General features: G+C 41.8%; 3 protein-coding genes across 4 annotated transcripts; 1 reads left to right on the top strand and 2 right to left on the bottom strand.

Moving 5' to 3' along the window:
- The first annotated feature begins 899 nt into the window (after window positions 1-899).
- LOC121615618 (zinc finger protein 677) lies at window positions 900-5617 on the top strand. Its single transcript, XM_041949999.1, has 2 exons — window positions 900-1324; window positions 2152-5617. The coding sequence occupies exons 1-2, from the start codon at window positions 1042-1044 to the stop codon at window positions 3066-3068; spliced, it is 1200 nt and encodes a 399-aa protein (XP_041805933.1). The 5' UTR covers window positions 900-1041; the 3' UTR covers window positions 3069-5617.
- On the bottom strand, window positions 5060-23532 carry nectin4b (nectin cell adhesion molecule 4b). Of its 2 annotated transcripts, none has more exons than XM_041949996.1 (11): window positions 23064-23532; window positions 18700-18900; window positions 17347-17514; window positions 14044-14322; window positions 11272-11389; window positions 9698-9849; window positions 9246-9411; window positions 8965-9040; window positions 8596-8655; window positions 7362-7562; window positions 5060-6960 (listed from the first exon to the last, which is right to left on the bottom strand). In XM_041949996.1, exons 1-11 carry the CDS (start codon window positions 23113-23115, stop codon window positions 6700-6702), a joined length of 1734 nt encoding a protein of 577 aa, XP_041805930.1. In that variant the 5' UTR covers window positions 23116-23532; the 3' UTR covers window positions 5060-6699. The 2 variants fall into 2 exon arrangements, with proteins under 2 accessions (XP_041805930.1, XP_041805931.1); XM_041949997.1 differs by having other exon boundaries at window positions 6792-6929.
- Window positions 23533-25879: 2347 nt separating this feature from the next.
- On the bottom strand, window positions 25880-27473 carry fcer1gl (Fc receptor, IgE, high affinity I, gamma polypeptide like). The gene is made up of 4 exons (XM_041949018.1): window positions 27354-27473; window positions 26946-26984; window positions 26426-26455; window positions 25880-26188 (listed from the first exon to the last, which is right to left on the bottom strand). The coding sequence occupies exons 1-4, from the start codon at window positions 27471-27473 to the stop codon at window positions 26123-26125; spliced, it is 255 nt and encodes an 84-aa protein (XP_041804952.1). The 3' UTR covers window positions 25880-26122.
- Window positions 27474-27829: the final 356 nt, after the last annotated feature.

Raw genomic sequence — 27829 nt, 5'->3', positions numbered from 1 at the left:
TCACTCCACAAATTATTTGACAGCTTTAGTTACTACTTTACAAATCAAGAGTTTTACAAATCATACAAAGCGCTTATAATTAATAATGTTTTGTTATAGATTAAACAATTCGAACAATATTTATGAGTAGAGCTGAAACAATTAGTTGGTTAATATTTCTAGACAATGTTGATGCAAAAATAATTAATGTTTCCAGTTTTTCAAATGTGATTTGCTCCTTGTACTTTTCATTAATATGGTCGTTTGATTTCATTTTTAATCATTTTGAGGTTTGGGCTATTGTGAAGGTGTCATGATTTCCTGAAATTTTATAAACCAAACAATCAACCAAATCGATCAAACGAGAAAATAATTAAGATATTAGCCAATAGTCTAAGGAAAATGAGTTGCAGCCCTGTATTCAATATGTCACCCACCTCCACCTCGACCTGCTACAACAGTAAAATTCTACTTTGACACGAATGCATGAATAACATAATACCGAATAGTTAACACTCAAAAGGGACATTTTATTGCATTGAGTACTTTTACTTTGAATACTTTAAATACTTTTTCCTGATTATATTTACATACTTTTACTTTACTAACATTTTCAATGCAGGAGATGCAGAGTCTTTCACAGTGTGGTTTACGGGCTTTACTGGAGGAGTTGTAATAGTTGACAAATTACACTTAAAGATGTGTTATATTTGCTTACAAATGCATTGTACTTTAATATGAAGCATTTGTTAGCTAATTGTTGATATACTGCCTCTAAAACACTAAACGAGGAGGGTGTTCTTCAATGTGCGGTTTGTTTTCAGGTTTTCCAGCTGAGAAATTTTGTCCCACAGCCAACACCGTATATCCTCCGTCACATGACCACCACCGTTTCCTGTTACTATTGTATTACACTTCCATGTTTTTCACCTCAAAACAGCAACCGTAATGTGAACTACAACGGGCGAAACTGTAACCGTTAGGTGATTTGTCCCACATTGAAAGTTAGCTTAACGTCCGTCGCGTTGCTACAGCTAGCAGAGGGTGCCGACCCGGGGCAACATGGCTAACTGTGTGGCTTTCCAGAGCAAGTTAACCTCGATCATGGAGATGCTAGCTAAAGCCGCCGTGGTAGAAATCGGCAAACTGTGGGAGGACGGCTTCACGCTCGTACAGGTCGAGCTTCGGCGGAGAGAGAATGAAATTGAAGCCCTGAACAGAAAGTTGATGCTGATGGAAAACGAGCGGTTAACGGTCTTGTCTCAGGCTCAGACTACAAATCTGTCTCCATCATCTTCCTCCAAGAGAGAGCAGCAGAACAAGCTGCTGCCGCCTAGCGGTGATGGTAAGAATAACAACTGCCGAGACAAAAGATAATAAACAATATTTGTCTAAAGTTGATATAATCGTTCTAGCAGGTACAACATTTCACATAACAGTGTATACATGAGATATACAACATAACAAACAGCTAGCTGTATATGACAGAGCTGAAACACTTACTCTTGAAAATGAAACATGTTTTGAAAATCGATTAGTCGCTCAGTGAGAGTAATTTATCAAGCACAAATGGTATTTGCTGGTTCCAGCTTCACAAATGTGAAGGTTTTCTACTTTTCTTTGTTATATGTCATTGTAGACCGCCAGACTAGGGCTGCAACTAATACTTGTTTTCATTATCAGTTAATCTGACCATTAGTTTCTAGATAAATAGATTATTTGTGTGGTCAGATGTCATGAAATCATGAAAAATCACAGTTTCCCAGAGTGCAAAATCAAACTGCTTGTTATGGTTTGACAACAGTCCAAAACCCATATTCAGTTTACTATTACACTATTTTCTGACATTTCAAGTCCAAATGAGGAATCCACTCATCAATTGTGTGGCAGGTGTTTCAGGCCAAAACACTGTGACCCTTTTGTACCTGTTTAACTTGTTCTATGTTGCCTTGAAAGCTTTGAAACCACACTTAAACAAATAGTGATTGCTACACCTATATGGAAACAGAAACATGTGACTCACTTGTGTACCAGCCTTCGTCAAATCACAGTAGATTCGACCTGAATTGCAAGTGCATCAGTCACACAGCCAATTTGTCTTTAAAAAATAAATTTATCAAGGAAACGGTTGGGTTGAATAAAGATTAAGATGCACCTGCTCTCTCATTTCAGGGCCGATAATAGATTCAGTCCAGACGTTGTCTTCTGATCAGAGCGTCAGAGAGAAGGCGGACACCGTAGCCAATTGCAGAACACCGCCACCTTCACAGGCAGAGGAGAAACAATGTGAGCAGCTCAAGTCTGACCACTGCGAAAGTGACGTCAGAGGTGACGATGACGAGGAGGACCTAATAGTCAAGCTAGAAGACGAGGACGACGTCCAGATTGTGGAGCAGATAGTGGACTCTGATCACAGTGTTCGTGATGGAGAAGGTCGCCATGAGATGGAGCTGAACCTCCACCCTGCTGAGGTTATGGAAGAACAAGAGAACCAGCAGTGGTCGTCAGTTTCCGTGGGGGACAGCGACGCTGCTGATGACTCGGACTGCTTTTTCGAACCAAAGCAGCTGTCACAAAATCTGGACTCAGAAATCCTGCTCATACAGAACGCTTTGGATATTTTTGATAATTCTGCGGAGACTGCGTACTCTGACAGGTTTATGAGGAATAATGGACAAGGGGCATCAAGTAAATCAAGGGCTCCAGTGCCTTTTAGCCAAGCTCAACCGAGTCAGCCTTTAGAAGCAATAAATCACCCAGAGAGAGGAGTGTCCATCAGATTCCTCTCAGACAAACAGCCACAAACTAAAAACACATCAGCTTTCAACCCAGACAGCCGATTGTTCCTCTTAAATGACCCAGAGTTGCATAAAACTATAGCGAATCGCCGCATTAAGGAGAAATGGTTCATCTGCCCGTTCTGCGGCAAAAGCTTCGATCGCATCAGCCATCTTGAGATTCACCAGCGAATTCACACGGGAGAGAAACCGTACACCTGCGACACGTGCGGCAAATGCTTTTCTCAGAGGAGTAACCTTCGCACTCACCAGCGGACTCACAAGGAGGCTCTATCCCAAAACACAGTTTGATCCAGTAGACTTAAAAGAAGATGAAAAGCTAGAAATATCTAATGTCTAGATTAATTAACAAATTCTCTTTGTATTTTGATATTACTGAAAAGTAATGTAGCCGACTGATTTTACTGTGCACCTCTTTTTTTCTTTAGATATTCTAACTTTGACGTAGCTTTAATTGTGAGGACTAATTTTGGTACTTCTGTTACTGTTTGAAAATCCAGCCAGTTCAGAGATTCATTTAAAACAAAGCATTTTGGGACATCCCGCCCTGGTGACATAGCTGAATATTCATTTCTACAGGTTATACATACAGACACAAATTGGTCTTTGATATTTGGTTGGTTGATGTGAGTCAGTGTGGATCAGAGAAGGGTGGAGAGCAAACCTCTGTATGTATGATCGATCCCTTAGCATTACTGTTTTCCCATCTATTGTCCATTATCAGGTTCCCAGTGAAAATCAAGCAAGTCGAGCAGCTCAGATATGCATCTAAATCATAAAATAATCTGTTGCAAATTGTCCTTGAATTGAAGGATAATTCAGGATTTCTCAATCCTGGTCCTGGAGTACCACTGCCCTGCATGTTTTAGATGTTTCCATGCTCCAACACACCTGATTCAAATGCTCAGCTCGTTACTGGGCTCTGCTGAGGCCTGATAACCAGCCATTCATTTGAGGCTTGAGAAACACTGCTTTAGAGGATGATACTGAACTCACACGAGAGTCTAGTACATGATGCCACAGTCTAGTGACTAGACTGTGGCATCATGTAACAGAGATCATTACACAATGACCTGTGTCGACCTGTGTGTTACTGCTGAAACAGGGAATTTGAGAATTTGAGGACAGTCAGGAGAGAAATCTCGGACGCCTCATCTCAGCTGAATTCAACTTTGCGTCTTTACATTATAGCTGCTGTTTATTTGTTTACAGGTCAATAACGTCAGACGGGAATTAGACTGCTGGACTTCTCCAGTAACTTATTATTGTGGTTTCCCACTGATCCCCAGGTTCTCCATAGCATGCTGGGAGATGTAGGACTTCTTGTAGGTTGTCCCAGGTGTAGTAGCTCAGACTCTCCACCGGTCATTCATCCACTGGTTCTCTTCCACCAGCTCTGTATCCACTGTAAACAGGGGGAAACAGCTAGCCTGGCTCTCTGCAAAGGTTACCCACATCTCTAATGTTTGCCACTTAACATGTTCAGTAGTCCAGCAGCCTATAAATCCACAACTTGCCTTTTTTTTACACTTTGGCTTTTGTACAGATTCAGCTAACAACATATAACTTGTTAATAAGTGAGCTTTGGAGGTGGTGGTAGGTAGATTTTATTCCTGTTGATCAGAGCCAGGCTAGCTGTTTCCCCTCACTTACAGTCTTTGTGCTAAGCTAAGCTAACCAGCTGCTGGCTATAGCTTCATATTTACTGTACAGACACGAGCGTGGTGTTAATCAACTTATCTAGCTCTCTAAAAGAAAGTGAATAAGCGGTTTTTCCAAAATGTCGAGCTTACACAGGTTCTCTGTGATTACTGTACTCTCCCTGTCACACAGAGTGACACCAGCCACCCTGTGAAAGTGCACTTTTTTTCTACTTGTATCAACAATCTCAATTATTTCAGTCCAGTCCAAACCGGGAATCACTACCGTCTCTAATGCAAATGCTACATTAGCATTGTGGCAGCTGCAATCAGTGACAGCCTTTACCCTCGTGCTGAGCTGAAACCAGCTTCATTGTTCCAGGTTACAATAAAGAACAATGAGCAGTGGTGGAATGTGAAAGAACATTTCCTCAAGTTCTTCACTTAACTACAAATTTGCAGTACTTAGCTTTTACTTGAGTCTTTTCTTTTCAGGCCACGTTCCATTTCTGCTCCACTGCAATTCACAGGGAAATATTGTGCTTTTTACTCCACTGCATTTATCCGACAGCTTTAGTTACAAGTTAATTTATAACTTAAGAGTTTTACAATAAAAAAAAAACATATGAAGAGTTTATGAAATGTCTTCTACCCAACAGTGTCCGTAGTTGCTGCTTTTCCTCGTAGTTAATCATTTTATTTGTAGTACTTTTGAGGTTTTTACTAATAGTACAAACCACTAAAGTACTAAAAGTTGGGCAAAACAACAATGTGAAGGTGTCAGTTTGGGTTCTGGGTAATTGTGACAGCAACAATCAAGTCAGAAAATAATCAGCAGATTAAACAATTATGTGAACAATTATCAGTTACAAAATAGTTCAAAATGAGCTCCACCTGAAACAAATACAGTAAAATCCCGCTTTTACATGAATGCATGAGTCATAGTAATGTTATGATAAAATATCAATGAGTACAACAGTCACAGGGGACATTTTTCTGCATTGAGTACTTTTACTTTTAATACTTCAAGTAAAATTTAATGATTCTACTTTTCAGTAACATTTTCAATGCAGGACTTGTAACAGAGTATTTCTGCAGTTTGGTCTGAGTACTTTTACTGAAGCAAAGGTTCTGAATACTTCTACCACCGCTGACAGTGACTTTGTTTTTATGCCGTACTTTTATGAATAAACATTTCAACATTTACATGTCAGTTTTTCAGTTTCATACAAAAACACTGAACGGATATAAAACAATTTACACAACATATACACAACTGATGCGACACACAGCGTTGCTTCACAGTTCATCTCCTGCTTGTCCCAGTCTGTCTGTCTGTTGCTGTGCACTGTCGAGTTCATCTGGTTTAAACCTGGACATGGAAACCAGTTTGCTATGTTTATCCATGAACATCCACCAGTGTGAAAACTGTCCGTGCCTGGGTTCAGGTCCTCAGGGTAACAGCCTTTTTGACCTCTTCGTAGCTGCAGGTAGCTGTTAATCACATGATCATAAACATACAGTAGCTCCTTATATCTCTTCCTAGTATATATATATATTATACATACATACACAAATACACTACGTTTGTATATCTGCAGGTGCATCCACGCTGAGTTTTGAGTCCAGTTTACTCTTAACTTGACCAGGCAGTGGATCTTAGAAATTGTCTGTGTCCACATCTTCCTTCCTGAATGTTTGTGATGTAAACAAGGAACCCTACGCCGACAGGATTCATTGGGTGTCCAGCTGGAAGTCACCACAGCAGTGGATGCGAACCTTTAGCGCTGCAGAAAATACAGTAAACTTTGTGTAACAGGAACCTTTATTCCTTGCACGTTGAAGGAGTGGAGGATGGCGGTTGTGGTTTGTGAAAGGCAAAACTTGTCGGTCATCTAATTCTCCATCTTTTAAAATAATTAGGATCAAAAACTTCCCAGTTATAGCGCTCCCCGGTGGCCATGGACCACAACGTCCCCGGTTCTTGTCTGGCTGGAGGACATTTGCTGCATGACGTTCACCATCTCTCTCTCTCACCTCATATTCTGTCCACTATCTATTAAAGGCATTAATGCACCCCAAAATAATTTAAGAACATCCAAATTATTATAGGGTTAGGATAAAGGATCACATGCTCACAAGCCCGAGGCAAAAAATAACCAAAATTTGGATCATTCAGGGGTTAATTACCCACTGCAGTCAATGTGTATGAAAAACTCACCCCAATACAAAGAATGAGGTCATTTTCAATGCAGGAATGCAGACAGTCTGCGGTCTGGAATCTAGATGATCTGGCCTCTGGGGTGCAGCAGAATCGCATTGGAGTGTGGTTTGGGCCTGAGGAGCCCATTACTGTAGTAGAAGTGATTGGTGAGCGCCTCGGAGAGCTGGTAGGAGCTGCCGTCTTCGTCATCCTCGTGTGCCTCTGCTACTGACGGCGGGGAGTCTCCCTCCCTGAGGTGGCCCTGGTCTGGGTCTCTGGGCCCGACGCCGTCATCCTGCTGGGCCTTCACTGGAACCAGGGAAGAGGGCAGTCCTGAGTCCTGGTAGACAGAAGAGTCTGATAACTACTTTTCTGATAAAAAGATGAATTATTTTACTCCTCTAATCCTTATCTGGACTGGAAAAGTGCGGCTTTGCAAACATTTTCACCCTGAAGCGAAGCCATGCAGTATTGTTTACAGTCCTCCTGTACATTTGATCTTATTTGTGCATAAATTAAAGAAAACCTGATGACTTGAAATGTTTTTTAGACTGAAACAATTCTCTGACTGCTGGAATAGACAGGATGTCTGTAACTATCTTGTGTGTTTTCAGTGTTGTCTGCTGTCTCCATGACAGCGTCCAGGCAAATGCTGCAGCAAATAAAACACAATACTGTTTGACACACTGCAAACGAAACTAAACGCATTTCAGCCTAATCCTTCAGCTGCATGTCACATACCAGTGACATGTTGCTGCTCTTCAGGTATGACTCCACCCTCCTCCTGCGCTCCTCCCTCTCCCCGTCCATCTCCGCTCCTCTCAGGCTCTCTCTGCCGTCGTGCCAGACGACGGGACGTCCCAGCTCGTCCAGCTCCACCCCTCCCGGGGGTCCCCACTTCCCGCCCAGAGTGGACTGGCTGCCTTTGTAGATGGGTCGTTCCTGCGGGCGGGAGACCCGAACAGTGACGACGCTGACAACAACTAACGAGCAGCTTTGCAAATTGAGCGACTGCAGGTCTTTTGTCAGGCATAAAATAATTTGTGTAATAATGGAGGAAAGACAGCTGGAGAGAACAGAAAGCTGGGGCCACTATTTGGTATAAAATTGACTGTTTTCATTTTAAAGGTGAATATTCAGTGTTTGCCCCAGATGTTTATGACTGTCATGGAGGAAGCTAAACTTCTGTTTTAAACCAAGATTACCGAGTTAGTTTAGGTCCATTGAGTAAAATCCCTCTAAACTACGTTGGAGTGATTTCTCTGGTCAGCCATTAGCTTTAATAAGCATGGTAGAGGGCTGCAACTAACTCATCATTTTCTTGATTAATATATTGATTGTTGCTATTTTTCAGATTCAGTAATTAAGTTCATATTATTTTGAATGTCAGAAAACAATTAAAAAGGCCAACACTTTTTTCCAGATCCCAAGGTGAAACTTTGCCTCTTCTGTTCAATCGATATTCTGAAACCCAATATTTTTTTTAATTCTTAATCCTATAAAACAGAGAAAATACCATATCTTCACATTTCAGAAAATGGAGTTAGCGACCTTTTATCAGGTAATACTGGTTCCCAATCTTCCTCGCCCACAAGTCTCTTTGGAAGTCTAAAACAAGCCCGTGTGCTCCCTCTCTGATCAAGAAATCCATGGAGTTATTTCAATCAACTGGTAACTATTTGGGAGAAACCAGTATTAAAAAGAGCCGTGTTGAGTTTCAGTTTAGTTTTGACTGCATGCTTTTCTGTGATTTTGGAAGACGAGACGCTTTACTGCTACACTCAGCTCTTCAGTGACTGATGTAATCAATCAGCGAGCATCACCTGTTTTTCTCTCCTTCTTCTACTTAACGTCTTCTTTTTACTGAATAAATCTCTTTAACCTGCAGAGCACTCATATTGTTTTACAGTGATTAAATCAATCAAACTCTTTTAACATGTGTGGTCAAAATCACGCCCCCCTGTGAGGAACTCACCAGAGACATTTCGCTGTTCTTCATGCGGCTGTCTACTCTGAGCAGGGCGTAATCTTCAGACTCCAAAAAAGCAGAGAAAGTGAAAGGAGGTGAGCGAACATGAACACAAAAGATGAATAAATTGAATCAGGCAGAATGAGATATCAATAATAAGTGTCTATGAACATTTCATGCCGTTTGTTTGAAGCTGCAGCAGCCTGTAATCATCGGCCTCCACGGCAGACACGACTGCTGACTTGCCAGCGGCTCCACCCCGGCTACGCCCGGCCGGGGCGGGTGTGTCCGCCGGGTTTCTCCCAAACCTGCAGGTTATTGTTCTCAGCGGGAGAGTGTGTGTCGGTGTGTGTGTGTGTGTGTGTGTGCTTGTACCTGCACTCTGGGGTCTGTGCTGACTGAGTTCAGTCTCCTGAAGGAGGCTTGTCTGGAGAGGCTGTTAATTTCCTCCCTGGGGAAAAAAAACAGCACATTTGGAGGATTTACTGAACAGCAGCGTCTGAAATTGTAATTTCAGGAAATAGGTCACAGTCTGTAAATAATTCAAGCTGCAGTTTACAACATTCACGGTCGAGCTGTCATCAAGGCGGGGTGCAATGAATAAAAGTCCAGTTTCTCGCTGGGTGGCTCTTGCGAGAAAACGTGGGTCAGCTTACGTTTTTTCGCTGAGCTCCATCTCGAGCTTTTTGTTTTTGTGTCGATGGTGGCGGTTGACCAGCAGGACCACAATGACCAGGAGCATGATCAAAGCACCGGCCGAAGCTCCAATAATGATCAGCAGCTGGTTGTCGATGGGGGGGTTGCCCGAGCGCTGAGATTTCTCTGCAAGGAGAGAGAGGAGGACATCTCTCACACCAGCACATTCAGACTGCAACAAAACTACACTGACGTGTTTCATGCAGCAATTTTGATCAATACTGAGTTCAATAGCACCTATTTCTGCCTCTGTCCATCACAGGGGGGCAGCAAATTTGGACAATTACTCCAAATCAAAAGAATTTGCTCTTTCCTCTGTCCTTACCGACAATGAATAGAGCAGCAGGACAGTTTCTCATTTTAACCCTGTGTGATCTTAACCACTAACAAAGCTGAAATTCATCGCACTTACCTGTTACTGTCAGCATGTACTCTGTTTTTCCTACTCCCACGTTGTTCTTCACCACACACTCATAGACCCCGCTGTCATTCATGCGAAGGGGCCGCCCAAAAACAAGCTTTTCTCCAACCACAGATGCCCCATCTGGCAAAGCTCCTCCTCTCCTGTGAATAATCAGAGCAGCACGTCGCCATTAATTGACAATGATGTATCACAGAGGTGAAACCACGGACAAACCATACAGAAACCTGTGACTCACTGCTTGAAAAACAATAGCTGTGACTCATTTTTGGTGACCGAGAAAGGAAATGAACAAAGTGCGAACGCACATTCCAGTTCAAACTATTTCCATTGAAGCGTCAGAGGAGGAAACACACAGATATCTAATAAACACTGATCTGAAATGCAGCAGCTGGTTTGCATTACGGAAGTGATTGGGCTGAACAAACACGACGCAGGATCAGGTTCACCGCAGAGTGCAACCACCAATTCGCATGCACCTGAATCCAAACCTGCCGGGCTTACAACTGGCGCCCATTGATCTGAACAGCCCAAATAAATACTAGGTTTGAGGGATTTAAGCAAGTCCAGCGACTGAGTCCCACACTGCAGCTGAAGCCATCGCAGGCCACATAATGGAGAGCCAGTTTCTGATCAGGTCCGCTGAGAGGGGTCATGTTGCGCCTATGTCTCACTGTGGCGCAGCAGCTATTTAAATTGCTGCTTTACCCCCCAAACTGAAGCCGGCTCAGATTTCTTTTCTCAAAACCCCACCTAGCTTCTCTAACCAGCCCTTTAGAATAGAGTCACAGGTGCAGACTGCATCTGACACAGAGTAGATGGGTGAAAATGATACAGATAAGGTGAGTGACCCACCTTTAGCAGCCAAAAAGACTAATAGCTGCAGGTAGGCACATCCTGCTACCCGTGGGCAGAGCCAGGCTAGCCGTTTCCAGTCTTTATGTTAAGCTAAGATAAACAGTGTGAGTTCGCACTGATGAACGCGTCGAAGGGTCTGTGGTGTTGAAAAGGTTTAATCCAGAATAATCTTAATATTTCAAGACCGTCTCACGGCTGCAATATTTTTCCCTCAGCACACAACATTCGATCATTGTGTGTTCAGTCGTAGCTGTAATGGCTGGTACAGTGTCTCTAATTAAAATGCAGACCCTGTGTTTTACCAGGCATTAGAGTGATATTTAAAGCATGGCACTATGATTAAGTGCTTAGCATGTGTCTCCAGCTCTTCCTTGCGTCTCTCACTCCCTCCCTCGTGTGAAAATATCTCCCGCACTCTTTTTCTGACTTCCAATTGCGCAACACGACACCGCAGCCTTTATTCCGCGATGAATTGAACCGGGAGAGAAAGACGCCCTCCTTTAGAGTGAAGCACACTTCTTTGTTGTTCACGGGCGTGTGGGCTGCGTATATGCATGTTATGTATGTTTTGGGGCACATTCCAGTGCCATGTAAAGAGCAATTTAGTAGTGCAGATCGCACCGAATTAACACGTAATTGTCAGATTCTCCAGCTGGTTCAGCCAAACCGTAGATTTGTATGAGCAGCAGACGGGCTGATGACGCTACCATGTCCAGGTGACGTTCTCAGGTTTGGGGTGTCCTCTGCTGCTGCACACCAGCTCGGCTTTCTCCAAACCCATGAACCAGTTTCCTGTAGCAGCGGTGATGGTGGCATCTGGGGGGTCTGAGACAGAAACACAGACTTAGCTTACACAATTTGTTCATGCTATAAACACACCAGATGAGGCTGTTTTTTTATCTTTATTCATCCAAGTTGCTGAAGAATCACTGACGCTGATAAACAGTCTGCAGAGGTGGGACAAAGCCATTGTTTTGCAAGTCACAAATAAGTCTCAAGACTTGGATGTGAAGTCCTGAGTCAAGTCTGAGTACTCAGGTTTGTGCTTTGAGTCTTAGACAAGTCGTTTCAATCACATGTACAATCAAACTATAGTTAACATGCAGTTTCACACCCAGACACAGAGAATACTGCACAGATGCTACACATCAAAATACTGCACCGACCATTTTAACAGCAATAGATATTACATTTGCAGAAATAATGAGTGTTTTTATATTTTTTTGGATCAACTACTTCCAAATAAACTCTGAACATTTAAAAGGAAACTGATCAGAGATGTTCCGGCACAGTATTTTATTCCACTGACGTAACAGTCAAATGTTTTGCATGTTGCTGACAGGTCTTCACATCTGGAAGGTCGGTCTGCTGGTCTGGTTGCTGCTAAATGGATCTTTTCCTCCTGCTCGGGCAATGTGATTGGCTGTCAGACTAATACGAGTACTGCACATCTGTTGTCAGGAAAATTAAAGGTTGATTTGCTGCTCAACTATTAATGAGTGTTTTTTAGTCTTCGGCCTTGAGGAGGATATCAAGTCATTCCGAGCCAAAAGTCATTTGCGTTAAAATCAAAGTCAAGTGGCAAGTCTGATTTTTGTCAAGTCATCAGATTCTTGACTTGTCCACTCCTGTGAACGTCATCGAGTCTGTTACGCTGGACAAAGAACTGAATTGTTGTACACTGAAAGCCTGAAGTTCAGGCGCCTTTTCTCTCACTGCGCTCACACTGAGAGTTGAAGACGGACAATGACTCACACACTTTCCCAGCGAGCGATCCAACCTGCCAATATTGTCTAATGTTTAGTCTGCTGTCACCCATTTATTTTCTCGCAGGAAGGTTAAGCTATACAAATATATCGCGCACGGACTCCAGAGGGAAAAAATGTCATCAGTCAAATTAGCTATTAGCGAGAGGAGCTAAGAGAATTGGCTTGTACGCCGGTACGCTGTGACCAAATTTCACACCTTATTTTCATTCTAAGCAGGTTTAAAACCAGCAGCGTGTTCACACTGCAAAAGTGACACAATTAAAAAAAACCTAAATACTCAAAAAGTCAGTTTCCATAATCCAAAATGTCACACAAAGGAAGAAATAGCAGCAAAAACACAAATAAATCGTGGATGATGGTAAAACTGCTGTGCAAACATCTCAGAACAATATGTTTATATATTTTCGTTCTTATTTGATTAATCTGACTCTCCGTTTATTTGCTTATTTGTTTGGACCCCACAGAGCAGCTGCTCGTCCCGGGGTCCACTGGAAAAAAAAAAGTACAATTTCATGTGACTGTGTAAATATGTCACATTAAGTAAAAAATAGAGAAATAAGACATATCAAATAAATATGTACTTACACATTAAACATAAATCTGACGTTCCACATACTGTATCATTTCCTGATGGTATAAAATGGTAAAAAACAGGGCACTATAAAGATTAGTATGTAGTATATCTTGTGTACATGTAGAATGGATTTGAAACATAGCAGTGCTGACCAAGTCATTAGGTTCATGTTCAAACAAGCGCTCGGTTAGCTCATCTCGGTAAGCCCGCAAACTACTAACCAAATGAAGTCACGATACAGCCGTGACTGATAACATCCCTGTCATTCATATTTTTCTCTGTTTTGAGTGTAATAACCTTTCTCACGGCAGACGCGTTGACATGCCGGAGGGCGTGCCGCAGGAGAAGCACGGCTGCAGCTAATAAGTCATTTGCTATACTTTCATTCATCCTGTCACAGGGCTCTGGTATGACTTCCTGACTGACACACCTCACCCACAGCAAACAAAGCCATCATTAATGTGTTTATCTTTTTTTGGTGTGCAAAGAGAAACTTTCATTCTTGCTGCCATGAGAGTCTTACAGACTGAGGAAATTCTGAGTGTTTACACTGGAAAAATGACCAGTCCACTCAAGAAGGTCAGTATTTGTACTGTTAAACTCTTAATTTTTGCTTCCTGTTTGTACCAGGAAATGGAAGCGCTGGTCACAGCTGCAGAAAAAAACACTAAAACAAACTGTGGATGGTGGTGAAACCACCAATTAAAACGTTGGAAAAACATTTCACTGTCATGTGTCTTCTGTCATGTTTGACTGACTGACGTGCACCCATGGCAGCGTGTACTGCACAAAATGTACAGTACAGCCATTTCTTGCAAGCAAACTACAAAGCAGTGCAGTATGACGTTAGAATAGGACACAGTGTGTACAGCTGGTATGTAGCATGGAATTAGAGTACGCCTGCTGTGAAAAGGCCTTCACCTCCTTTGTTATTCAAGTTTCCAGATAATAAGTTGCACAAAGGTGGGTCTTTGGTTCCTCCCACTGATGTTTAACTCAACCAGTAAGATTATTTCTGCACTTACCCAAGCTCTACCTTCGAGAAAATTATAATTAAAATGCCAATCTGCTTTACCTCTGCCCTGCTGTTGGTCCCTTTGGGCCTTAAAGTCAGCGTCATCATCAGCTGTACTCACACTGAACCACCAGGCGGTTTGAGATCCTGCGCGGCTGCTCCAGGCCGGGATGCCACACCAAACAGTCCAGCTTTTTCCCGTTCATGCTGCGGAGGGGGTGCAGGGAGTAGTAGCTGGACACGGACCCGCCCTCTTTGGTGCGGTTCTGGGACTGGCCCGGCAGGTCGGTGTCCCAGGAGAGACGGGGAGGCGGGTGGCCCACGGCTCGACAGGAGGCGGCCACACGGAACGACTGGCCCTCCACCAGGTCCACAGGCTCCAGGGAGGAGATGGGTAAGACTAATGGAAGAGGAGGAGGGACAGAGCGGGTTTAGGATCTCAAATGAGCCCCCCTTTATTCAAAAATGTGTTTTACTTATTGTTTCTTCACTGGGATGTTTGACCTTCACTGTGCACACACAGTGAGAAAGGCCTCTGCACGGCAGCTAGAAGACATCTCGTGTCCAGCAGTTTAACTTTCGAGAAGAATATTTTCAGATTCACAGATCCTGGATTTTTCTGGGTAAAGGAGTAAACGTAACTTCTAGAAATTAACTTAGAAATTGAACTTTTTAGCCAAAAAACAAAAAAAAACTCAAATTATCATTCCAAGCATTTTTATATGAAATGAAACATGTATTGAGTTTTAATGTCTTAAATTAGAAAGTGGTCTACAAACAATGCACAGACTTCACTACAGTAACATGCAGTATACTGACTTACTGTCTAAGAAATTTTTTAGTATTATTATTAATATTTATCATGCACAGAATCATCTTTTTAAAAATGTTTTTAATATGGCTCATCTGTCTCTTTTTACATTTATATTCTTTTTATTTGCCTGATTTTATTTAATCTTGAAATGTTTTAATCTTGATTTTCCTGTGAAATTACCCTGCAACCTTCTCCTTTTGAAAACGTCTCTATAAATAAAGTTCATTATTATATCTTTACACAGAACAGAGACATCAACACATCAAAACAAACTACAAAAAGCGGAATATGCCAAAAATCAACAAATCTATTCTGCAATTGTTTTCATTGTCTTGAATTTATCCATTAAATTATGTATTTGTTTGGTAAACTGGTCTGCTTAATATTTGTTTAATCATGTACTTTATTTACGCTTTTAAATATAAAACCTTTTCCATGTTGTGTGTACTTGTGCTGTATCATATAGATTGTGTTGTTTTCAGAACCTGTATCGTCCCGCTCTGATAGAACTGTGTTTTGTGTGTACATCTGGTTAAAAACACAATAAAAAGAGCATTAGCATTAAATATGATGGGCTTAAACTCAGTCCCTGCAATTACAGTATGCATTGTTACTGCATTCACATTTAATTAATACTTCCCAAAGCCTGCTTAAAGGAAATTTACCTTAAATTCCCCTCAAGTGACTGTAATCAGATCCATTAAAACCAGGATTTAATTCTTGTATGTTTTTTAGTGATTGTCACTGTATGTCAGGGACAAGTTTGAGCAACAAGACCTTGTTGCTGGAAGATTCAGATAAGAATATTCCAAAAAAAAAAAAAAAAAATACATCAGAGAAGACTGTAATCAAGAAAACAAGGTACCACCAGGATCTGTGCAGGAGCCCAACATGGCGCTGAAACAGCATTATACCTGTGCAAGTAAACAGCCTAAGGTCACCTGTGATATTTTCCCATAACTACATTTCTGTCGAGTTACCCTCTGTCGCCAACTGGTTTAACACGACTGTGATTCACGCCCCGGTCGTGTCAGCCTTCGCTGTCATGAACGCTCAGCGGTAACACCTGGTAAGCCTTCCCACTGGTGTTTGGATTATTAACGCATGGAGACAAAACAGGTAGTTAGCATTAGCAGAAATAGCCATTACGGATTAGCACACAAAGAGAGGGGCACCACCTGTAGAGGCTTTGCAAACAGAAACTCCAAAAAACATGACATCACAGTACCGCCCACAGCGTTTGATTGACAGGTGGTGTCTGGGAAGAGATTTCCTGCAGGGAGAAGATGCTGTGGAAAAAGCCAGAATGAGGAACATTTTGATCTTTTGATCAGAGATGACAGTGACTCAGGGCCAAGTCCACCCTAAAAATCCGGTGGAGATCTATCAGCATGGGAGATCTCCTTTTGGCGTTGGAACGATTAAACTCCAGTGCAGTGAGAAGAAATCCAGATGTTTACATGCAGAATGTTTATGGATTAACGAGTCGAGAGAAGTCAGTGCTGCGGGTTGTCGGTTACTGGTGTGTGTTTCTGTTGGTTCGTCTGATCTGTGGCGTGTTGGGACAGGCTTGTGACTGAGCTGTCACCGCTGACGACTGGCAGCGAAATGATAAAGCCATTTATAAGAGATAGCATCACTGCAGGGGTTTATTTCAAGGAGGATCCGTTTAAAAAAAAAAAAAAAAAAAAAAAACAGCATTCCACTGCTGCTGTTATGGTTTCACTGAAAGACACAACGCAATAATCTCAGACGGCGCACAGCTGGAGGAGATCCAGAATAATCAGGCAGGTGACCGAGCGACAGCACTGCAGAAACACAGTCTTATTTTTATTATACTGAAAAAGAATTTAAGTGTGACGCAGGATGTAAAGTTGTTCCTGATGAACAGCTGCAGAACTGCAGATCTGTTTCCTTGATACTGATAGTTTAGCACACAATAGAGCTGCAACAGATCGATTTATCAATTAGCCAATTGAAAGAAAATGAATCACAGCTATTTTGATGAATCGATTAATCACTTCAGTGATTACAGGAATTACTTGTTATTCCTGTTTACTCTGTAAATGTGACATCTACTGCAGTCATCCTCTGTTGCTCTTTTTATTTTGTTTATTTCCATGTTAAAAGGGTTTCGGGGAGTTTTTCTTGACATGAATTGAGTAGTTTAAGCACAGATGGTGTAAAGCCCTTTGAGGCAGATTTGTGATGGTGTGTGGTTCCAACCAAATTATCTGTTGTCATAAAATGCTCAATCACTGCTGTATCACCAGCAACAAAGGAAATCATCTGTTTTTGGTCCAAGCAGATTTTGGGTTGATTTTTGGCTCCATCTCATACTTTTTTTATGCATTTTCCACTCAGCATCAAGAGTTTAGAAGGACTAAAGTGTTAAAAATCAATATTCACTCGTCAGATGTGCTGTCGGTGTTAAGCGTTTGCGGCCACGTCGGCAAACCTGCTGAATTTCCCCTGGTCGGCAGTGCTGTTTCTTCTATGAAGATGATTACGGTTTAAACATCATTACAGCAGCTCTGCCAGGATTAGGAAGGTGTGGGAAGAGAAAGAAAGAAAAAGCAGGAGGAGGAGGAGGAGGAGGATGACTCTTACTCCACACTGTGAGCGCGATGTGCCTCTCAAAGTTTCCGTTGGGGAAGGTGGAGATGTGGCAGGTGTAGCTGCCCTCGTCCGACTCCTCTGTGCTGGGGATGAGCAGAGCCGAGTCCTCCGTGGGGCTCCCGCTCTCGAACCTCACCCGACCCGAGTAACGTCCGAACTCTGACACAAAAAACAAAGACTTCAGCCCGGATAACACGTCCATTAAGCTTTACCAAGCTCAAATAAAACACTCTGAAAATATGAGAATAATGTGATTCCAATGAGAAAAGCTCAGTTAAAGCATCAACTCCAAGAAAGGAAATAGACATAAATCAGCATTTATCCAGTGACGTCACAACCCCACCCTACAGTCAAATAATCCAGGTGCAAAACTATAGACTCCCGGCATGATCTCATTTTAAATAACACTGTGTTGCCAGATTTGTAAACATATACAAGTCTTTTATCACAGGGCTATGTCTGAATCATAATTTGCAAAGAAAAAAAGGGTCGTTCTAGTCGGAATAAACTGGACTGATGTTTGGTTTTGACAGGCATTGGTTGTAAAGAGCGTAACTTTTTGTAGGAAACCGCTGATTAAATAAAAAAGGAGCCCAACTGGGGCAGAAAAGCATCCAACCTGGCAACGCTGCTGTAGTGTCAAACATTCAATATCTGCTGGAGCCAGTTTAGAAAGACAAGAAGAGCAATAATAAGCTTATTGTTTGATTTTCTCTCATTTACTGATCTCCTTCCGTCTTCGTCAGGAGAAATAAACGGTGAAACTTGCTGTCAAGGAAGCTCACAAAGTGTACGTCTTCAGATTAGCTCTGAATAGTAAATAAGACATAAATAACTTTAGCATGAGCCCGGCAGTCCAAGAGACATCGACTGATAAACCGACCCACCCACAGTAGATACACCTTGGACGTAATTCACCTTCAGGTAAATTAATCTGTAAGATCGTCAATGTCGTCATCCACAGAATGACTAATATATAGTTTTTCTGTTGTTACACAATTCGAAATAACTTTAGCATTCAATCGTAAAACTACAAAATGGAGAAAAAAAAGGCAAAAAGTTCAAAAACTCAAATTCAAATGTCCCCAAAATTCCTTTAAAAAGCTATCTTGATATGATTTAGTTTAAGGCAACCACCTTACTTCTTATTGTAAATTAAATACCTTCTAATAAAGTTTTCAATATTTTTCTACTGAAGTTGTGTACTTGACTAATTGCACTCACAATTGAACGTTGTATTTGAAGTCATCAAACTTCTATTTATCTTAAATTAGATACTTTAAGTTACTGTTACTCGAGTGTGCTCTCTTCACAAGAACTCATGAGGCCCCCGCTGCAGCCCACCTGTGTGGCCGTCCTTGAAGTGGGCAGTGATGATCTGGTCCTTGCTGCCGTCTGGGAGCTCCTTCAGCCAGGTGACCTGCACCACCTGCTCCCCCTGCTCCACCTGGTAGCGGCAGGGCAGCCTGGTCACACTCTCTGCCAGGGAGCGCAGGGAGGTGTCGGGCTGAGGAGGCTCCACAAAGACACCGTGCACACCCACTGCTGCAGAGAGAGGGAGGGAGGGCGAGCTTCATTAAATCGAGTGCTGTTAAGTGCTTTCATGTCTTTAAACATGCAGGATTGGGCCCTGACAGTATCAAGCTAATTTTAGCCTTTTCTTACCCGTTAATGGCGCTGAAACAATTAGCATGCTGAACATTCACCATGTTCAACATCTTAGTGTACTATGTTAGCATGCTAACATTTAAGTTCAGCTTTGGATGATCAGAAATGGAAGTTTTGCAGGTATTTAGTATAAATAAATAAAGTATTGTACCGATTGATGATGGCGCTAGGTGAAAAGTTAGGGGATCATTGAGGTTCTTACGGTTCCTCCTGAGGGGAACATGAATGTCTGTACGAGACTTCATGCCAATCCCTCCAACAGTTGTGCAGACATTTCACTAAAAGCCGAAAATGTTGCCGGATCATCAACTATTGATCATCTGGGCTCCTTGAATGTCTGCACACAATTTCATGGTAACCCCTCGGACAGATGTGGAGAAATTTGAGTCTGGATCGTCGTGCCTACAGTGACACTGCTAACGTGGCTAACATCCCCACACATGCTCGTTTCACAAAAATGCTTAAAAAAGACAACTTGCTGCTTTGTTTAACTGTAAATTTAAACTAAAATCTTCAAGTTTTGTACTGTCGGTCAGATAAAATGAGCATGTTGAACACATCACATCCTGCCCCAAGAACACGACAACCGCTGTCCACTTTAAAAGATGGATCAATCAAGCTACAGTCAAAATAATTGATGCAGCCATATTTCTCTTGAGGTTGTTTCCTTCTAGACTACAATTGCAGCAATACGTTAATATATGAATTTTCAAACTACTTTACTTCTTTACGTGTTTATTCATTTTTACTCATTTTCTTGAAACAATGCGGAGCCATCCATTCTCTATACAACTTATCCTGTTTATGAACACGGTGAGATCCCATAATGCACTGGACGAGAGGTGGTTATACCCCAGACAGGGTTAAACACGTTCAAACTCACACCTATGGGCTGTCGCCGGTTCACCTAACCTGCTTGTCTGTTGACACGCAGACACAGAGAGAGACATGCAAACTCACAAAGAACGGGGGACGCTGTGAACGCGACGGCGCTAACAGCTCCAACAATAGTGCTTTTATCTGTGTTGATTCTTTCTTCTGAAGCAGACATGTTTCCTTGTTGGTGAGCAAACGTGCTCAGAAAGACACACTGACTGGATTTTTTGTGTCACGTTAGATCATTTGTGTCATAACTCCCTGATCATAAATGATTCTGTTGGATGTTTCAGATTAATTCTTGGATGATAGAAACTATTTCTTGTTTGGATATGAGACATCGTTTGTTTTGCAACTCCCCCCTATTATATTTTATCAAATAAAACCTTTTCTATTGTTTTTTTTCTATTTTCATTTACATTCTATGGATTTTAACATACAGTACGCCGTTAGTCTCATTTTAGGAATGTTTTTATCAATTATGAACGTGGTAGTAGAGCTCTGGCTCTCCTCATTGGTCTATTTTCGAAACCAATCTATAACTAACGCAGCACTAACAGTGTGCAGGACGGGAATAAGATTCTGCACGGCAGCACTGAAAGTTGACATTCTTTAAAGAGAATGAACAGAATATTCAATATCGACTCACAATAGCGGCGTTTAGCAGCTTCTGTGTTCATCAGTGAAAGCTACTGACTAAGACCGATTGTACTTTTATCACGCCTGATTAAACGTGGGACAGACACACAAACATGAGGGAAAAGGGTGTGAGAGAGCGATGCGTCGACCACTCAAACAGGAAAAACCAAACAGTTGCCCTTTGATTTCTGGGATGAACACCCTTTTTCTCTTTCTGTGGTTACTGATTCATGAGCTCAATTAATGATTACACTGCGGCCGATAAGGGACACGGGCTCCCACAGATAAACTCCCACGCGGTCGGCACGGCAGTGACACGGCGAAAGAGGGCAAACGGGTCTCCTCGCGCACACAAGTCTGAATTAGGGGAACAAAGAAGTACAGTGTGGTTGACCTCATTGTGGAGAGAGAGTTGTTAAAGTGAGACAGAGGCAGACACAAGAGTGAGACTTTAGAGGGAGGCAAAGAGAAATAAAGACAGAGGTGAGAGTGTGAATGACAGAGTTACACACTGTAGACAAACATGAGCGTCACGAGGCTGCTATACGAGCTTTTCCTGTTCGCTCAGCATCAGAGCGACTTCATCGCACAAGTGGTTGCAGGTTAAATAAAAACAGTGTCAAATGTGCATTAGCTGTCTGAAATGGAGCAGCACAGTGTTTCGGGTTTAGCTGAGTTTATTCTCCGCTGAGGAAAGAAACAAAAGCAGCCGAATTAGTCACACAAACAGGAAGACGCAGGTTGGGTAATAAGCTCTGATTCATGTTGACTTCAAGTAAGAATGTGACCGAGCTACATTCTGTTACGCCGCTTCCTACTCCACCTGCCGGGGCAAACAGATAAGCTACAGGGCCAGAAGTATGTGGACACCCAAAAATGACACCCATATGTGATTTTTAGTCCAAAACCACTGTTTTTTTGTGCTGCTGTAATAGTCTCCCCTTTTCTGTGAAGACACAGCCGCAAAAGCGTCATCTGGCTGAGATGTGATGTTGGACAACGAGGCCTGGCTCACAGGGTCCTCCCCAAACCATTAGACGCGCAGTACTGGTTAGAATACCACCTTAGTGGCCTTTGATTAAGCCTGATTCCAAAGAGCTGGGACACTGTGTGAAATGTAATCATCTGCAAATGAACTGTGTTTGCCAAAAAAGGTGTTCCCGAGCCTGAGTGTTGTAATCTGCTTTATACAAGCATGTGTTCACAGACTGAGCCTTTCCAGGATGCTCCTTTCATACTCAATCACGATACTATCACCTGTTACCAATCAACCTGTTTACCTGTGGAACGATCCAAACAGGTGTTTTTGGAGTGTTCCACATCTTTCCCAGTCTTTTGTTGCTCCTATTCTAACTTGTATGAAACATGTTGCTGCATCAAATTCAGAATGAGCAGATATTTACAAAAATCATTGAATCTGATGAGGTAAAACAGTAGATATATTGTCTTTGTAGTGTTTTTAGTTGTGCAGATGTCAAAAAGGATGAGAAAGTTATCACATTCTGTTTTATTTATTGTTCAAACAGTATCCTTTGAAAATTGGAGTAAGTTGGAATCAGAGTTGTATCAGTAGACATGGGTGTCCAGATACTTTTGGCCATAGAGTTTGCACCGTCTTACTGAAACATCTTCATCATATTAATTGTTTGAACATTTGCCTACAGCCACCGTAAAAATACACCACCACACATCAAAAATTGGATGGAAATGCACTGTACCAACAAGATCAGGGGTGTCCACATACTTTTGGCCATATAGTGTAACTTCACGCAGCAATAGCATGTAAATTTCCCTTCACTGGAACAAAGGGGCAACAATCAAACCATGAAAGACTGCCTCCGCCTAATGTAACAGTAGACCTGGGTGTCCAGATACTTTTGGCCAAAGAGCGTAAACTGTATTAATGAATCATCAGGTTTAATTTCTGGTCATGTATCTACAGAAACATGAAAAACACATCCACACATTTTCCATTACCAATATCATTTTTTATACTCCTTTTTGTGCATAAATATACGATTTTCTATTTTCTAGTCCTTTCCTGCTACTATTGCTTGCTGCTGCCCTAATTTCCAAGGAGGGATTAATAAAGTTATTATAATAAGATAAGTTGTATCTTAAATTTAAAACTGTCCACATACTTTTGGCCATATCTTGTGACTACAGACAGCAATATTCATACTGCAACCACGAGCAAAGACAAATTTAGACGGCACATATAAGCACAGATGTACTGATTAGGAACCAGTATGAGGATTTTATAAAAACATGATTGTAATTGATGTGTATTTATTCTACTGGTCATATTCCCATATGACGACATCATAAAAATACTATACTGATACTGTTTATTTATAAATGTCACATCTTCGTTTTCCTGCAGCTCAATTTTAGGAAAACAGCCACTTTTTATAAAGGTATGAGAAGCTAATATATATAATTTTCACACTTTTAGGGGTCTGTTTTGTCCCTCAGTGGCAGAAGACAGTGAATTATCATGTGAATGACTGTAACAGAAAACTCACCAGCCAGTAACAGCAGCGTCAGACATTTCGCCCTTTGCCCGGTCAACCCCATCTTCAGTCCAACAACAAAAAGCTGCTCTCAGTCACTCACTTGTCCGCTCTGTTGTTAAGCTTTCATTATGGATGCCTGCGTTTAGATCAGACAGGAAGCCTGGCAGCAGCTCGGAGTCCTCAAACACCTGTAGACAGGTGCAACAGGTGTTGCCTCTTCTAATCTCATATATGATGCTTCAAAACACAAAAACGCTCCACTGTTGTCCACATGTGCAGGTTGAACATTGTCATGTGCGCGTTGCAAACTGCATGAAGTTCACTTGGAGTGAAAGAAAAAGTCCTCTTCAGCACCTGGACGGACCGCTCCGCGCAGGTGAAAGGTGAAAAGGTGAACGGAAACGCTGGAAATTAGTTTTGACCTGACGCAGAAAAGAAAAATAAACCTGTCGCGCTTGTCACGCACAGGGAGCAGCACCTACGACACTGGTTTGAGCTTCTACACCTGTCCTACGCGGCTCCGCCCACCGCGCCGACTGGACACGCCCACTTTATGCTGCGTTCATGTGGTGCTGACAAAAGCAAAAAAAGACAAGAACAGACATCCTGCTAACAAGCTGGTTTTAGAGATTCATATATTTCAATCAAATGTTAACAATTGATCAGTCGGCTTAATTCGACTTCATAACACGGCAGAGAGAAAAACAGAAAAGAAAGGAGAAAACACACAAGAGAAAACTAAAATTGATGAAAATATGGTTTCTCAGAAAGGTTGGTTAAAAGAGTGACAGGTCAGGGCATGAAAGTGGATTTTAAGCTGACTGTCAGCTGTGAACATGCAGACTTAACTAAAGTAGCTTGAAAGAGACATTTTCCCACCATTGTATGAATATGAAAAGGTTATTGTTCTGCTCATTTAGGACGTTATCTTGAACAAAATTTTCTATTTGCTTTCTGATGGGCTATGCAGCTTCCCTTCATCCATGCTGGAAATATCACAACTGCAAAATGAGAGCACACGAATGCCCTAAAAATGTTAAAATTAGCAGAAGGAGATTGTTAATCTTATGTGAGCTGACCTTCAGCGTGGGGAACATAGAATAAAACTTGGAAGCTGCTCTCTGTAATTGAGGGTGTTGTAGTTGTTCAGGGACTTGGGCACCGCTACCTGGCTGGAGGCCCTAATAAAGAGGTTTTGATTATGTTTTTGTATCAAGCCAAGTCAAAGCAGGACAGTTTTATTTATGGGGCATTTTTCATACACAGAGGTACTATAGGTAGCATACACACCTGAAAATGGCAGAATAAAAGAGATAAATCTTTATAGAGCTCAAATAAAATATAATTCGAAAAATGATAACATTTATTATTAAAACCATGACAAAACAGTGATAATAAGGGTTTTAAAAAGGTTTTGTCAAAAGTGCTTGAGAACAATACGATTTTCAGCCTGGATATATAACCTGGCTGTCAGGCACCTTGTTTGGATTTTTGCCCTGGAAACCCATTTTGGTTATAAGACATCTAAACAGACATAAACAGGCTTCCCTACATCATCCATTACTCCAAAAAGGTGTGTGTTGAGGTGATTTTTCCCTTTCTACACGCATTCAGTTGTCGTTGTCCCAGGGTGCCTTGAACGCAGCATGATTCCGTGTGAAATTCCAAATTAGTCAGTTTTTCCAAAACAGCCTCTGACAGGAAGATGCTCCCGTCAGCTGTTTGTCTGATGACTGATGCTGAGTTACAGACACCAGGCAGCTTCATTCACGTGCACGTACAGTGGCTGTCAGCTTAATACTTCAAACACACACACACACACACACACACACACACACACACACAGCAACAAAGGTTTATTCTAATGCTTTTATTGTATTGTTGCAGCAGCATGTTTAATGGGAATCAGTGAAATCATGAATGATACCTCAGAGAATGCGTACGTATGTTTAGACTTACAAAGACTCAGCTCACCACTGTGCACGTGCAGCTGTGACCCCAGAACAAGGTGTTGCAACAGGTAAGCGGATGAGCGTGTTTCTTGTTTGTGAAGAGCCTCAGGGAAAACAGCACAAAGCCACAGAGCACAGGCTGTGATGACTCTGTTTTGAATACATTTCCAGTTATGTTTCTATGTAAATAAGTAAGTGGGTGAAGACCGGCTGCCACACAGGCACAGGCAGGGTGAGCATGAGTGACAGTCCTCTGCTGCTGCAGCTATTCCATTTTTGACATGTTATATTTACTGTCTGCGTGCTCAATTAATTCTGGTTAACTGAAATGACTGAAACTTATTTTGGCACCAAATTTCCTCTGAAAACTGAGATGTTATCATGTAATGTTACTGCTTTCTGCCATAAACATAAAGAATATCAAAGAAATCTGAATCAATTAAAAAAAATTGATTTGTTGTATTATTTGAAAAGTATTAACAGTTTTTTTCCTGAAGTTCAAGTTCTGATGCTCATGAGCAGCTTAAAACCTGTAAAGAAACCACATGATTTGGGCTAATCAAATCAAGTTTGTTAATAGAGATTAGCCAATTAATCAATTAGTTGATGGTCATAGAAATAATGTTCCAGCTCCAGAATCTGCTGCTTGTCTCTGTTTTACTTACTGCAAACTCCTTGCATATAAAGATGTCACCTTCTGCCTGAAGAGCTTGTGACGGGCATCAGAGTTTCCTGACACTTCATACACAAAAACATTGATTAAAAACAAGCTGCCGTCTACATGTGGACATATTTCACGTCAAAAAGGGAGCACATGAACTGAGACACCAGTAAATGCTGCTGTGAAACACAGAGCGACGAGCAGTGAAAACACACTGACGTAGCCTTTATTAGGAAAGTGTTAAATTAATTTAATTTGAACATTTCATTCATGCATGACAAAAAAGTGTAGAAATAAAAGTGATATTTTTACAAATAAAAAAAAGGGGTTAGAAAAGTCATGTATAGAAACTCTACGCACACCTGCCACACGTTCACACAGCCTAATGTACAGTATAAAGCCTGGAGAGGATGGACACTGTGCTCAGCATCCTCTCTGCACCAAACCTCCCTCCATCACACTATGGCCTTTTTATCCATCTTGATGGTCTCGTAGGTATCAGTGCTGCAAGAAGTCAGGCCCTGTAGGACACACACACATGAAAAGTTGTGAAAAGTTAAAACTATTTTCTCCAAAACAATGCGGCGAGTATTTCTTGCACAGTCTGAGTGTCTTTTTTTCTCTTTCTCTCTCTCTCTCTCTGACGGCTGGGCGGGTGAATTAAAAAACAAAGTCCTTTACCGCCCACTTCTCAGTAAGCTGTCACTTTTCCATCCTGCGCCTTTTTAAATGTCTTTAAGCTTTAGAATGACTCTCACCGCATAGATGCCTCCCTCTGCAGGCTGCTTCTGTGGGGCGGAAACATTGGAAAGAATTATCAAGTGTGTGTCAGTAACAATCACTTCTCAATAACACAACACAGCGCTGGGTGGCTGATGTTTAGAATATCTAGTTCCTCCTTCCTGTCTGTGTCTTTAAAGAGGCGTTCATGGCTCTAGATCATTTAAAGATAATCTCGATCATCAGGATTGATTCCACCTCACTTTGCATGCACAGGACATTTGGCAGGAAGTTGGATCTGACACATTTGTTGCGTGAAGAAACACCGGTGGAAACTGTGACTGTGTATAGTGTATAAATAATGTAGGTTGGTGGTCAGCTCAAGCTTACAGGAAATGATGGAGTGAGGTAGGCTTTAGAGCAGAAGTGCTGCCATTGAGTGCAAAATACCACAAAATGACAACATGGCCTTAAACAGCACTTTTCCCAGCACGTTCCACCTGATCATAACCAGCCTATTTGTTTAATATATGTGTATATACATAGCTTGAGTTTTACCTCAGGCTGATTGGCAGGCGTTTTCTTGGCCGGACTCATCTGTGAAAAATGAATCAGAAAGCTCACATGATCAAGTGATTCACATGAGATTTTGGTATAAGTACAGAAATATTCAAGAGGATATGAAGAGTTTGGTTGTAAAATTGGCAAAAGCTGAAAATTTGCTGCTGCAATGAACATGAATGTAAAAGTTATAAATACAGTAAAATATGGAGGGCGTCAGGTGTCATTTAAGAGAGAATCATCTTTATCTTATTTGCTGGTGGATCATTTTCAGGACTATTTCAACTCCATAGCAGAGAATCTCTTAAAAATTGTAAATACTCACATTTATGTCAGCATTTATTACCATAAAGAACAGCTGTGCACTTTCAACACGATGGCGTGTGGTGTTGCTGTTTGTCTTACCCTCAGTCTGCAGTACAACACAGTGAGAATGATGCCGTACAGGATGAGAATGCCATCCAGGATGTAACATACGTTCATGTCTACAATGGCCTCTGCACACAGAAAACACGCAGTCTTCATCACTCATCACCAGCTCCAGCAAAAATGTTAAGATGTCTTGATGGTTTAATTTTCAGTGCTGCAAGCATCTTAAAAAGCTCAAAGACTTTACTGATCCCCACTGATGCAGGTGGGATCGATCATCCTGAAGGCAGCAACACTCGCAGCATCTTACCGAGCGGGCTACTGATGGGATAGAAGGTCTGTTTTGTTGCTCCCTTGTCGGATGTCGGCGAGATCTCTTAAAAAACCGTCTGAAGTGAGCTCCGTGAGAGGCAGTGATCAGGAAGTCAGGGCTCTCTGTCCGTTTTTTTTTTTTTTTTTGAAGCTGTGAAACCACACGCCTGCCACACGACCATCCTCCCTGCACAGAAGTT

The sequence above is a fragment of the Chelmon rostratus genome, chromosome 12 (genome assembly GCF_017976325.1).
Source record: "Chelmon rostratus isolate fCheRos1 chromosome 12, fCheRos1.pri, whole genome shotgun sequence".
NCBI lineage: Eukaryota > Metazoa > Chordata > Actinopteri > Chaetodontiformes > Chaetodontidae > Chelmon > Chelmon rostratus.
This window is presented reverse-complemented; position numbering and strand designations above follow the sequence as displayed.